This window comes from Cavia porcellus, unplaced genomic scaffold (genome assembly GCF_034190915.1).
Source record: "Cavia porcellus strain 051 isolate PalLab524CR breed Dunkin Hartley unplaced genomic scaffold, mCavPor4.1 scaffold_4, whole genome shotgun sequence".
NCBI classification, from domain to species: domain Eukaryota; kingdom Metazoa; phylum Chordata; class Mammalia; order Rodentia; family Caviidae; genus Cavia; species Cavia porcellus.
Window position 1 is genome coordinate 63,218,831 of NW_026947487.1, and position 13,670 is coordinate 63,232,500.

At 37.6% G+C, this 13,670-nt stretch overlaps 1 protein-coding gene across 8 annotated transcripts in view; it reads left to right on the plus strand.

The window, feature by feature from the left end:
- Positions 1 to 230: 230 nt before the first annotated feature.
- The window catches only part of Hnrnpd (heterogeneous nuclear ribonucleoprotein D), a 16,743-nt gene continuing 3,303 nt past the window's right edge, over positions 231 to 13,670 (plus strand). For 2 of the 8 annotated variants that reach the window (XM_063247188.1, XM_063247191.1), the window contains exons 1-5: positions 246 to 741; positions 2,309 to 2,365; positions 11,135 to 11,303; positions 12,037 to 12,198; positions 13,358 to 13,489. In XM_063247188.1, the coding sequence (XP_063103258.1) occupies positions 512 to 741; positions 2,309 to 2,365; positions 11,135 to 11,303; positions 12,037 to 12,198; positions 13,358 to 13,489 (750 nt within the window). In that variant the 5' untranslated portion in view covers positions 246 to 511. Of the gene's footprint in view, positions 742 to 2,308; positions 2,366 to 8,180; positions 8,226 to 11,134; positions 11,304 to 12,036; positions 12,199 to 13,357; positions 13,490 to 13,670 lie in introns of all 8 variants that reach the window. The other 6 variants (XM_063247189.1, XM_063247192.1, XR_010046935.1 and 3 more) reach the window with 5 other exon arrangements.

Here is a 13,670-nt window from a genome sequence, read left to right on the forward strand (position 1 = left end):
TCGATGATCCTCGCGCGGCCGTCTTCTCTTACGCCACTTCCGGTTCCTTTTAAAGGCCCCACACTGCGCGGCGCGTGCAAGGAAGGTATAAAAGGGAGCGAGAGGGCGGGACCGACGGGGTGGGGGGGGAGTAGCGGCGGAGGGGGCGGGGGTGGTGCAAAGGGCGCGCTCTGACATCACGTGACCGGGACGCGCCGTTCTTCCGTCGGCCATTTTAGGTGGTCCGCGGCGGCGCCATTAAAGCGAGGAGGAGGCAAGAGTGGCCGCCGCTGCTTCCTATTTCTTTCTAGCGTAGCCGAAAAGAGTGGGAGTGCGCGCCGCGCGCGAGTGGGAGGCGAGGGGGGCAGGCCAGGGAGAGGCGCAGGAGCCTTCGCAGCCACGCGCGCGCCTTCTGGGTCTTGCGGTGTGCTCGTCGCGGTAGCGGGCGCGCGGCGGCGGGGATACCTTCGCTGCTAGTTGGGGCTCGCGGCAGCGGCGCGGGTGTCGTCTCGGCGGCGGCGGCGGTAGCACCATGTCGGAGGAGCAGTTCGGCGGGGACGGGGCGGCGGCCACGGCGGCGGTGGGCGGCTCGGCGGGCGAGCAGGAGGGCGCCATGGCGGCGACCACGCAGGGGGCAGCGGCGGCGGCGGCGGGCGGCGGAGCCGGGGCCGGGGCCGGAGCGGCAGCCGGAGGCCCGGAGGGCGGCAGCTCGGAGTCCGAGGGCGCGAAGATCGACGCCAGCAAGAACGAGGAGGACGAAGGGTGAGTAGGGCCGCTGGCCCCGGCTCCGCGGCCCCGCACCGTCACCGTCCCTGTCCCTGGCCCCCCGCTCCTGGCCTGCGCCGCTTCCCCTCCCCCCGCGTCCCCACCTCCGCCGTCACCATGCGGCTCCCGCCCGCCCTCCTTCCTCCCGCGCGATCTCCTCCCACCGGCTCGGTCGCCAGGATTTTTCCCGCCCGTCTCGGGGACGTCTTTTTCCTGTTCCCGCTGTTCCCTCCTGAACCCTTTTCTTGCTGTTCTGGTTTTCCTGCTGCGATCGCTGATGTTTCTTTGGACCTGTGCTCCTTCCGAGTCAGTCGGCCAGCGGTCGCGAAGAGCGACCATGGGGTCCGTGTGCGGGATGTCAACCCGTAGCTCCCGTGCCCACTCCACGCCGGGTTCATTTTACGATTTAAATAAGTTTCGCTTTGGGACTTATTTTTTCGCCACTTTAGATTGTTGCACAACGGCGGGCTTCTCTAGACGCCACATTCGTACTTGGGGACGGCTTGGGCCTTCCGCGATGCCCGGGTCACCCGTGCGTGGGCTTCGCTCTGTACCGAGCGCGGCTCCCTGGCGGGCCAGCAGCCGAGTTGCTTTCCCCGCGCATCCTTTTCGCGCTCTCAGCTGTTGGATGCGCCAACTATTTCAACAGTTTACACTACTTTTTCCATGCCACTTAATTTTTTTACGTCTCTCGTTTTCGGAGCTAAGGAGCCTTTTAAATTGCTATTCCCGCTCGCTTACTTACTACTAAAAGAGGGCCACTTGCACCTTTTCATAAAGTCATGTATTGTCCTATGAAATAATTTTTTTGTAAGTTTTTGAGTATAGGTTGCTTCTCATATGAGAAACGGTGGCATGTGCTACCTAGAGCTGCTTTTAATATGTGGAGTTGCAGCATCTGGGAGCTTAATACAGGAGTTGGCTGGAGGGACTAAATCCAGGTTCTCAATTCGGGTTGACTACTAATCTTAGTGTTTCCATTCCTTTTTATAATGGGTGTTACAAAAAGTGGAAATGCTTCGGTGGAAGGTAAAAGCAATAAGATGTCATTCTAATCCGGCATTAGAAACCATGTTTTTCTTTCCTGGATAAGAGTACAGGATCTTGGGGAACACTGTGGAATACAGTGTAGTTATAGTCCCAGTCTGGGCAAATTTATCAGGCTGTTTACTGATGATGCTGGCTGAAGGGGTGGAGGCGGGAGGGAAAATAAACTTTTTCTTAAGCAGAATTAATCCTGAGTTATCTATAGCTTAATTTGGAGCTTATAACTTTATTTGGAAATTTTAAGCTTTTAACGTTTGTAGGTTATTTGGAACCTTAAGCTTTTAGCATTTTGGGTTTTTAACTTTTTAAATTCTGTTCTTTGGGCAGAAACACCAAAATTATATAATTGTATAACATATTGTTTGGGACAGGCTTACTAGCCCTGAGTTTTCAAATCGCAAAACAGCTGCCTTTGTAGAACTGAAGTGTAAATGAATTAAAAGTTTTTAACCCTAACAATGCCAAAAACTAAAACTAGAATTTTGATTGGTTGCTGTACCGGTTGTTAATTCCCTAGCCATTCAAACTCCTCCCCACGACACACTGAAGCAGCGACGGCACAGCGGGAAGAATGGTAAAACTTTTTTAAATTTTATTTCTGTATTTTAAAGGTTTCAGTCGTTATAATATGCAGAGGCTATGTATTGGTTAGTTGCCCATTGATCCCCAGGAAATTCTAGACATTATTAGCGTTGTGTAGGATATCTTGTACCTGGGATGTAAAACTTTGGGTATCATGTATAATTTTTGGGCAAATTGATGCCGTTATATGATATTAGGTCGGTGGTAATGCATGTAATTACAGTTTGGTTAATTTAAGCTAAATATAATTAGTAATGTTTCTATATTTGGGCAAGAGTAATCTGATTTCATGTTTATTAAGAAGAAAAATATTTTTGTTGAAATTTGAAGTGTAATGCTAAATATAAAGATTTATAAAATATTGTGTTTAAAATGTCTTGCATGTCGTACTGAGATACTTTGGAGATGTTAAGTAAAACAACTTTTGATAACTGCGTTATACAAAAATGTTCGTCTTTTCCCACATTTAGTATTTATAAATACACTTCATAAGAATTTGGATATAAACTATTTAGAGGTGGGCTCATGTGGCTTATTGCTACAGCTCTCAGCTGCTATTTTATTCTCACTGTGATTTGGCTGGAATGTTACAGTTCTACATGTATTCAGAGTTGCATGACTTCTGTTTGGAGGCTGGTTGGTTGATTATTGTTTTATCCTGCCTTCACCTCCCCTAAATGTTGATCTTGATGCCTGTAGAATCATTTTAAGAGTTTTCCACAAGTTTATGTTGTCCACCATTGGAAGTTTGAGAGCTACAATTTGAATATTGTTGCCTTCTATCTGTACAATTTGCATTGTGCTTTAAGAGCCCTTTTGGGATACATTTAAATTTTACACAAAATTTACCACTGTATTTTTATCCCCTGAAATCTATCCAGTGTTAGATTGGGGATAAAGTAGACTGGAAACAAGTAGGCAAAGGAAAAAGCTAAAGGAAAATAGTAGGGTCAGACTGTGACATACTGAGTATCTTAAGATGAATGCTATTTCTGTTTTGATGACTAGTGGGCACATACAGTTAGGTTGCACTGCTATGTAGTAGCAGATTAAGAGTAAACTAACTTCACTCTGTTATACATGTTGAATCTTAATTGTTGCTGGAAATTAAAAATAACCATAAACTTTTAGGTTTGAATGTCAGTGTTTGACTTTTATTAGAATTATCCTTGCCCTGCCACTTTATATCTTTTTGGGGGGTGACTCATTAATAACATGAACATTATAGGTTATGATCAGTTGTCAACCTTTTAAGTTATGACCATTTGTCATCCACTGAAAATATTTTACTGAAATTCATTTTAAGTTAAGCAAGTTTGCACTTACAAGATAGTTCTCTTTTTCTTTCTCTCTCTCTCTCTTTGAACTCATAGGCTCAAGTAATCCTCTCTCCTCAGCCTCCTGAGTAGCTGGGACTACAGGTGTGTGCCACCATGCCTGCCTCCATAGTTCTCATTTTTAATGTCTAACATTTACTTAGTAACTGCCAAATCACTCAGCCCCATTTTGTTGCAGATACTAAATTTTTCTTTCTGAATAAAAATGCCTGAAGACCATCAAACCTACTTTTTATTGCACTTGCCCACCCTATGTGTTGCTTTTGTCTCCTACTTGAGGGATACTGAGCAACAGTTTTGTAATACACTGAATTGTGAAGACTGGTTAGTAGGTTCAAAGTCATCTTAGTTTATCTAACAGAATTCTGTGTGCATTTCCTTTTACAAATTTGAGAGCAAAGCAGTTACAGTTTCATCAAAACATTTATCTGTTGTGGAGAGTTCTTCCCTTTTTATATGAGAATGCCGTTTTGAGGACATCCCTGTTAACAGTTCTTTGGGATGCTTCCACAGTTTACTATGGACTTGAGAATAATGGCTTGTCTCTATAGTAAAATGACTTCTTGAGTTCATGTTGCTTTAATCTTTATAACATTAACATCCCTAGTTTTTTACTTATAAGCAACTGCATTGGCTTTTTCCATATTGGTTTGTGGTGTGGAATCATTGTCTGCAGTGCTGCAGTGTTTTCAGGGTAGGTACTTCACAATTACTTAGTGTCTGTTGAAATGCACAAGCCATATAGGTGTGAATTTTTAGCTTCAGTGACTCCCTACAAGTAGTAAAGTACCTGGGGGGAGGGAGTTTTTAAAATTTAAACAACATTGAAAAACTAAACTAGCTTTGGGACAGTTTTGCAAGGTAGGTATTATCAATTCCTTCCACATTGGATTGTTTAGGAAAGACAAAGCTAGTCTCATTCATTTTATCAGTCATTGTATAACAGTATTTTTTTTTTAAACTGGGCATTGAACTCAGGACTTTGCGATTGCCAGGCAGGTGATTGTAACCACTCAGCTAAATCCCAGCTCATTTTGGCTAACTTTAAAACAGTAGGTTTTCACATATGTTTGTGTAAATATTTGAGATTATAGTCTACATTTTAGTGTTTCTAGGGTAATCCGAACATTGTTTGCTTTGTAAAGCAATTACTAACAGTCACATGCCAAATTTATGACCTTTTTAGGAAAGTTGGATTCACCTTGAGTGGATGAGTCTCTATTAAACACTCTTTGGAACCTGTGGCAAATTTCCAGGGTTAGAATTGCACAAACTGACACTACAAATGTTGAGGTGATGAACATTTAAGGGAGGACTTTTAAATTCTTCTGTTGGTGATGCTAGAGATCCAACCCAGGCCTTTGTGTGTGGTAGGCAAGCACCCTACCCATAGCAACATCCCTAATCTGTACATGTTAATTTTTTTAGGAAAGATACTGAAAATTACTTAACCTGTTAAGTTTGGAGTTGAAGAATGTCATTGACTTTTTCAGTACTATTTTTTGAGTTAAATATGTTTGTCTCAAAACTGGGCTTTTTTTCTCCTTCCAAGCCATATGACCCCCTCTATAAACTCATATTTTTAATGCCTGGGTACTATGAGCTGTAAGATGAAGATCTGTTTTGTTGTGACTTAAAGCTATAATGAAGGTTGATCATTTTTATCATCAAGTGATGATACAAGATATGCTTCAAAATATTTAAAAAGAAGTAAAATAACCTTCATATTTCTCTTAAAGATGTACCTCTCCAGTGTGCATATTCACAAATGGAGTGACGTATAACTTTAGTCCAAGTTTGATTTGACTTTCAGCATTTTAGTAGATAGGGCACTGAACTGGATGCTGGAAGTGTGGAATCTGTTTCTGTTCACTTTCAACAGTGTGGTCTCAGGTAAATGTTTGTTTTTGGTTTGCGGATCTCTATTGGAAACATTGCTCACCACAGGAAGATTGACTACATAGCCTACTTTAATAGCTTGTGTGTATTTATCCTGTGTCCTAATAGTTGATACTGCAGTGATTTACTCCTGTGGAGTAAAGGTAAGCATGTTTTTAGTTTTTGGAGCATTATATGTTGATCATGCCAGGTATAAAAAAAATATTTGGGATTAGGGAGGGAAGACTGCCGCTTACTAGTGATGTTGATCAGTGACCAGAGTGGATCGATCACTTTTAAGTATTGGATAAAATACAGTAAACTCCTGCTTATCAAGACCACCTAAGAAGCTTCAAACAACAGAAAATTCACCTCTCACACTTTAGTCTTGTGAGATAGGTGAAACTATCAGCAAATAGATTCAGAGAAACCAAGCAGTGTCAAGGAGTGATTATCCTATAGATTTTCACTTGTGTTGTAAAGTTATGTGAGTGTAAAACATTGACAGATTTAATAATTAATCAAAAATCATCTTCTGATTTTAGAGTAAGTCAGTTTCCAGTAGAATACTACATAGAATTGCATGTAGTGATCTCAGATAACCAGAACATAAATATCTATGATAAGGAAGTAACTGTTCCTTTTCCTCTTGGTAAATGGGAGTTTACCTTATAGAACTAATGTGTAATATTAAAAAACATGATGTCATTCTTCCCTTGTAATGAAAAAAGGGAATTGTTGGGTTAAATATCTATAAAATTTATTTTATAAAATTGTTGTTTGATTAACTAGATAATGTTCAACATAGTTATCTTTTAATAGTCATTTGGGTTCTTTCTGAAGTATGAAGTAATGGGATTTAATATAGACTAATTTTGGTTTGAAAATGTTTGATTTTCTGTGTGTTAGTCTTGAATAATAGGATTTTTAAAAACTTGTTAAAAAGTCATTTTGACATACAAAGCTAGGGAAGACATTACCTATTACACTGGGGAAGTAATACTGGTATTTAAATTTGACTGACTGAAGTGTTTCAGGAAAGCAGATTTACTGGCCAATTTTATTGTGGTTTTTGTGTGTTTTAAACCTGACCAGACTTAAAATGTCTGGTAATTTGTTAGATAAAAGTTTGTCAAGATACTTCCAAGGGTGGTTTTTATATAGATTCTAAAGTTACTTCCCTACCATGTGATACTTAGTTGTGAAGTAACCTCTCTTGTATCTTAATGATAGAAGTTTAAAGTATATGTAATTTCCAAATAAAAATACTCATGACTTATGTTTAAATTTATAGCTGTCAATTTAGTGTTCTAAGAATAATTATGAAGTAACAAAAATTCAATTGAGAATTGATATTCAAATGAGAATAGTGAACTAACATTTTAAAAGATGACAGTGATTGGTCAATTATGGTAAACAACCAGAAATACTTATCCAGTTGATACTGGTTTTTTTTTTTTTTTAACTGTCAGAACTTGTTATGAAGCCATATATGTAAAATCATGATTCATATGGAAGTGTTTAAAAGTTACAGGTTGCCTCTTTTTTGATTCCTATTTCAAAATGAGATTAAGGGTAGTGGAATTTTATCTTGAATAAAATGTTTTATTGACCATGTTAGAGTGCCTTTTATGTTTTAAATTATGAAGTACTATTATGTATGTAGGCACAGTCATCATAACTATTTTAGAAGCTATACTTGAGGCTCTTAAAAGATGATGTATTTTCTAGTCTCCCCCCCCAAACATGGGATATTTAAATCATTTCCAGTGTGTTTTAAGACTTTAGCATTGACAATTTTAGGGTCCATTTGTATTAAACTCATGGCCATTTTACTTTAATGTTGGAAAGTTTATAATGTCTATAGTTAAAAACATAAGCAAATTGAGCAAATAAAAAAAGTTACTTTGTTATGTATAGATGATTTTCTTCTACAAAATAATAACTTGCAGAGCAATTCAAGTGGGTCAGACTGTGCTCTGTGCCTTTTAAGTATATTGATGCAATTTAACCCTAATTGTGCAGATGCCTTCAGTTAGGCTCTTTATAGAAGGGGAAAACAGTCTTCAGAATTTTTTAAAAAACAGGGTTATATGGTAAGTGGGAGAGCTAGCATTTAAATACAGGGAGTTTGAGTTTACTACCTCTAAGGTTGCACTGGAAGGTAATAAAATGTTTAAAGCAGCCTACATTCCTGACAGTAGCATTTGTATAGTTACTCTATACTGAGTTGTATAACTTTGTCATTGAATTTTTAAATTTGATGTTCTGTAATACCAGCTATGAAAGCAAAGAAACGTCTGTGTGTTGAGCAGGTATTTTAAATTGAGTACCATTTGCCTTTGGGGTAAAATGTTTAGTCATGGGTAGGATTAAGAAATTTGTTAATAAAATACTATAGATGAAGTCCTATATATTTTAATTGGGGATTATTGATTCACGGACAACTAAGGATCAAATTTTAAACTTACATTGCAGCATTAGGAGCCATTTTTGTTGCTACTTGAACAAGTCTTGGTAGTTTAATTTTGCTGCTTAGGAATTTTCGAAGTAATATCTCTACTTCATTGGAAAGTGTTTGCATCTCTACAGGAGTGACAGCAACTTGAAAATCAGTCTGTATTCAAGGCAGCGGAGGTAATCTGGACAGACAGTAGGTATTGTGCTTTAAGCAAGATACAGTCATATAAAATATAGATAATTTAAATTGGTATTAATCGTAGGCCCTTTAATAGTTTGGTGGAAAATGCATGCCAGTGTTTGAGAGAGGCAAAATAACTGTCTGCTTACTCATAAAGACAGTAAACACACCTTTTGTCACTATGCTGTACAGTCAATCACAGCTGTGCCTACTGAATAAAGATGGAGATTTAATACGTTCCCTTTATTAAAGATGGAATGTATGTAGTATTGTTTGTATTAGTTGCATTACATTCACCTGTCACTATCAGTTTAACCAATTGGAGCAGAAGAATGAGCCAGACTGCTTTTGGATTGCCAAAATACTAGTATATTTGCCTCAAGGATCCCTTAGCCTATTGCTCTGAAACTGCATTTTATGCAAAATTTGGAAAGTTTTAAGAGCTGGCTACTTACCATATAAAATGGAAGTTATACATTTTAGAAATGGCAGTTTGTGATTAATCTGGCAAAAGTAAATAAATAAAACTTTTTAAGCTAAGAAATGAGATTTACTTGATGTATTAATAAGTAGCTCTTTTGGTCTTGCTATTGTAGCCCAGGCAGGCATTGAGCTCAAAATCCTGCCTCACTTGAGTGCTGGGATTACTGGTTTAATAAGTATCTCTTAATTATCTAAAGGTACTGGATAGCTGAAGTTTTACTATTTATTTCGCTCTAAATTTTTGGAGAGCTAGAAATTATTGTATGGAATATATAAAAGTTAAAGTTGACCAAATATTTAGTACTCTTGATGAATGAAATTTAGTTGTTTACTATTTTGTGAATCCTTTCAGCTCTAAATTTCAGCAGCTTTTATATTAAAGAGTATTAAAGGTGGGATGTTCTGAGAGCATTTTATTGGGCCACTTGAATTAGAATAGTATGTTTATCTGATAATTAAGAAAATTCCTACCTGTGAAAAACAGTTGAGTTGAGAATACTAGAACATGCCTCATTTCAGTTGTTAAATTTTTTGTGTTAATTTTAAATTAAAAGTGCTTTCACCATATAAGTGTTATTGTGGTTAAATAAAATTGAAACTAGTTTTATCTTGATACTTGATGAATAGACTAGACAGAATTTTTTATCTTTCAAACTTACCTTTATAAAAATAAACTTATTACTTTGCATCTCTACCGATGCAGACTTTGTTTAGGCTGAACAATTTCAGACTTGGTTCAGTTATTGATAGGAAATTTCTGTAATCATTGTTTTATAGTCAGTTTTGTCTTTCAAGCAGTGTTCTTAAGGGCAACTGTTGGTAATGTACTTTCAACTATAAATAAAGGAAGTACTTGGGACTTTTGGGCTAAAAGTAACGTGAAAATTATGTAAATAAGCATTGTATATTAGAAGTTACCTTATTAAATGAATGAGATGTGTATATAATGAGACAATACCTTAAAAATTTTCCACGGAATTGGCAATAAGTAAACATTTAAAATATACAACATTATGAATGTTTTGGTGTGTGTTCGTTTTATTATACAATACCAAAAGGGTTGTAAATGTTAACTTTTAAAAGGGAATTTTTATTTGAGGAAGTCCAAAACATAAAAACATATAAATTCCAGCTCTAGAATATATGTTTTAAGTTGAAAGCCTAGCTTGGAGTGAGACGCACAAATATGCCTAATGTAAGATGTCTTTTGCATTGAAAGTTAGCTTTGTTATTTGTAGTAAAATAGTAAGAGCAGTAACACCTCAGTTAATCAGGCCCTCGTTGAGGGTGAAGGAGATGAAAAACCTAATTCCAGGGACAGTAAATTGGCCTCTTGAAAATGGGCATTAGTGGTTACATCATGAAAGCCCCACAAAATACAGATGTTTTATATGAAAGAGTTGTTTTAATTCTTGGTGAAATGTTTCCCTTCATCCTTCCCCATGATGGCCCCCAGTTAAAAAGAAAAGCTCAAGAAAGTATGTTTCTATTCCCATTTAGCTCCCGCATAACAAATTCTGACAGTTTACCTTTTAAAGATTTCCAGTCCTGTCTTAAAGAGTAGGTTTAGATTGGCTGTGTGTGTGTACGCGCGTGCCTGTGCCTATGCAAAGCGAACAGATGTGAAAGGAATCACAGAGCTTTCAGATTTGGGCTTTTTGCTGTAATAATGTTAAGACTAAAAAGGAAGGAGTTTTTGTTTTTTCGTTGGTCTGGTTTTGGTGGTTTTTCACTTAGCACCTGCCATTTTTTTTTTTTTTTTTTTACTACTTTTAAAGACTTACATATTGCTGGTTAACTGAGGTTGTACTGTAATGAATCTAGTGAATTGTGCTTCAGTGGATACTTTTTTTCACTAAATCGTTTACATTATTACTTTTGTCCTTATTAGGGACTAGTAGCACATTCAGAAAGTTGGTTCACAGCTTCTGAAACTTAGACCTTTCCATTTTATGTCCTAAGAGCTTTGCTAATGGGAAAACATTTTAAAAAGTAGCAAAGGAGCTTTAGTTAAAATTTAAATACAGTACTGGTTGCTGTGATGAGTGGAGAATGATCCTAGCCTTTAGATAAGTTTGATGAAGGTTTGAAAGAAACTTTAGTTTAAGATTCTGTATTGTGAATAATACTTATGAGAAACACTGTAATAATTTTACTTGGGCTATACTTTTATCACTTTTTTTTTTTAGCAAGTTGACAGATGTAATTTGCTGCTTGCTTACTATTTTATAGTTGCCCAGCAGCAGCAGAAAACATGAAAAATTTTCTGGTATGTGATAGGAAAAATGACACTTTAGTAACACTGCCCAGTAAATTAGTGCAGTTTAGAAAAAGTGTTTTTACTGGTATAGATAATACAGTATTTTAAGGCAAAGCTTAATTTTTCTTTTTAGCATTTTAATACTGCTTTTTGTCTTTACAGGAAAATGTTTATAGGAGGCCTTAGCTGGGACACTACAAAGAAAGATCTGAAGGACTACTTTTCCAAATTTGGTGAAGTTGTAGACTGCACTCTGAAGTTAGATCCTATCACAGGGCGATCAAGGGGTTTTGGCTTTGTGCTATTTAAAGAGTCGGAGAGTGTAGATAAGGTAGTGTGTTACATATTCTGATCAGTCAATTTGCAAAACATTGTTGTAATGAATTTGCCCATTTGTGGTTTTCTCCACAAGTTTAAGGAGGAAAAGTAGAGCTTGTCAGAAGTTACTGAGGAGAGGGGCAGATTCAAGAATTATTTAAACTACATACTTTTCTGTATGTCAGGTATTACTAGATTAAAATTGAGTTCAATGTCTAGTCCTTCCCTGTCCCCCAACCCCCTCCCAAAAAAAAGAAAAAGGAGCATGACTCGCTTAGGTAGCTCTTTCCTATCATGGATGAGGCCTGTGTTCCATTCCCTGTGAGACATACACACATTAGAAAATGCTTTTAAGTGCCTAATTAAAAGGACATTCTTTGAACAGTTCACAGAAGGGTGTATTTTGAAAGTTTTTTGTTACGTAGCTTTTGATCAAATCATTGTTTTGGTCCTACACTAAAGGGAAGTAGCAAACATTTATGTTGCTTGGCACTTAAATCAAGTTGATGGTACCTAAGTTATTGGTTAAATTTGTGTAGTATCCATCTCCCAGTTCTTACTGACCTTGAGATTTAAACACTAGTATGTATTAACTGATGTCTTATGACCATGACTTGACAGTTTAATCTTGAACTAGTCAATACATGTCTGACATGAGCTATGTATTACTATAGTTATATAAGTTGATAGTTTCTGAATTTCAGTTAAGTCACAAATATTTAAAATGGAAAACTTAATTTCCTTAGGTCATGGATCAGAAAGAACATAAATTGAATGGAAAGGTGATTGATCCTAAAAGGGCCAAAGCCATGAAAACAAAAGAGCCTGTTAAAAAAATTTTTGTTGGTGGCCTTTCTCCAGATACACCTGAAGAAAAAATAAGGGAGTACTTTGGTGGTTTTGGTGAGGTATGTTTTAAATGTTTCAACCAAGTTTATGTCAAAATTAGTGTGAACCCATATTAAGTAGACTCCAATTAACTGGAGTTTTCAAAGCTGTTTAAGATTAGGGCAGATTATGTGATTTATTTTGGAATAAGAATGTTGAAAACATTTTATGAACAGATCTCTGGAGGTTACTTGATAAAATTTTTCTCAATTATTGAACATCTGCATATGTAAAATAGTGTGCTGTGCACATTGCACACAGAGATGAGGTGGATGTGGTTTTTTTATGTTAAGAGACAGAATTTTTGCTTTCTACTCAGGCCTGGCTTCCTGGTTTAGGTGATCTGCCTGCCTCTGCCTCTGAAGTAGCTGGGACTGCAGGCAAGTCCCAGACTGCTTCTAGCTTGGGACAAACATTGTCAGGAAATTTACCGGATTAGTAAAAGATAATAAAAGTATAGATGATGAAAAGAATTACAGTCCTGATTGGGTTACCTAATGCATAGAAGGAAACTCTAGTTAGAGAACACAAAAAGAATGAATGAAGAATAGGATACAATTCTGTATGTATAAATGCAAATTTAAGCTGGGTACAGTGGCTTTTAATCTCAGCACTGTAGGAGATTGAGCCGGAAAGTTGCCAACAGCCTGGGCAACTTAGACTGTTGGGGATATATCAACGTGGAGGGCCTGGGTTACATTTCTGGTACATGTACACACACAAAATACAAATTTAGTAATAATAAAGTGTAAGAGCAAGCAGCATCAGAACTACTACTGCCTTTCTGCATGGCAGCAGCTGTTTTAAGATTTGAGTAGCAGTTTACACCTTGGGTGTGGTGTTTACTGTTTAATCTGCAATAGTCTTACCCACTCCACTGTTGGTTTTCTCTAAAATGCAGACATTTAAATTCAGTTTTTCTTAAAATGGCCTGTCATCTTAGCATTTAAATTTGTGATTCTTGGATCGGGTAGCAAATACTAGTACCTGGTGAGGCTCAGTTTTGTGGTTGGATGTACTGACTTAGTATGGGTATTTTAATTTGAAAACTCTTAAAATGGTTAGAATAAAAAGAGTGGTAGCAAAATGAGCTTGAGGGCCAGGTGTGTATTTTTCTACTAAATTTTGTACTGTTAATAAATGTAAACTAGGGTACTAAAGCTTGCTTTTTGATAATAGGTGGAATCCATAGAACTCCCCATGGACAACAAAACCAATAAGAGGCGTGGATTCTGCTTTATTACCTTTAAAGAAGAAGAACCAGTGAAGAAGATAATGGAAAAGAAATACCACAATGTTGGGCTTAGTAAAGTAAGTTTTAAGCATTTATAACTTGTAGAGAAAATGAGCTATTGTGGAGAAGTTAATGGTTTGGCATTCTATAAATCCTTCAGTTGGCATGCTTATTTTTAAAGGCATCCCACTGGCTCCTAATTTGTCAGAGTCATGGGTAGACTTATATTTATTTTGCTTTTAATGGGGAGCCAGGAAG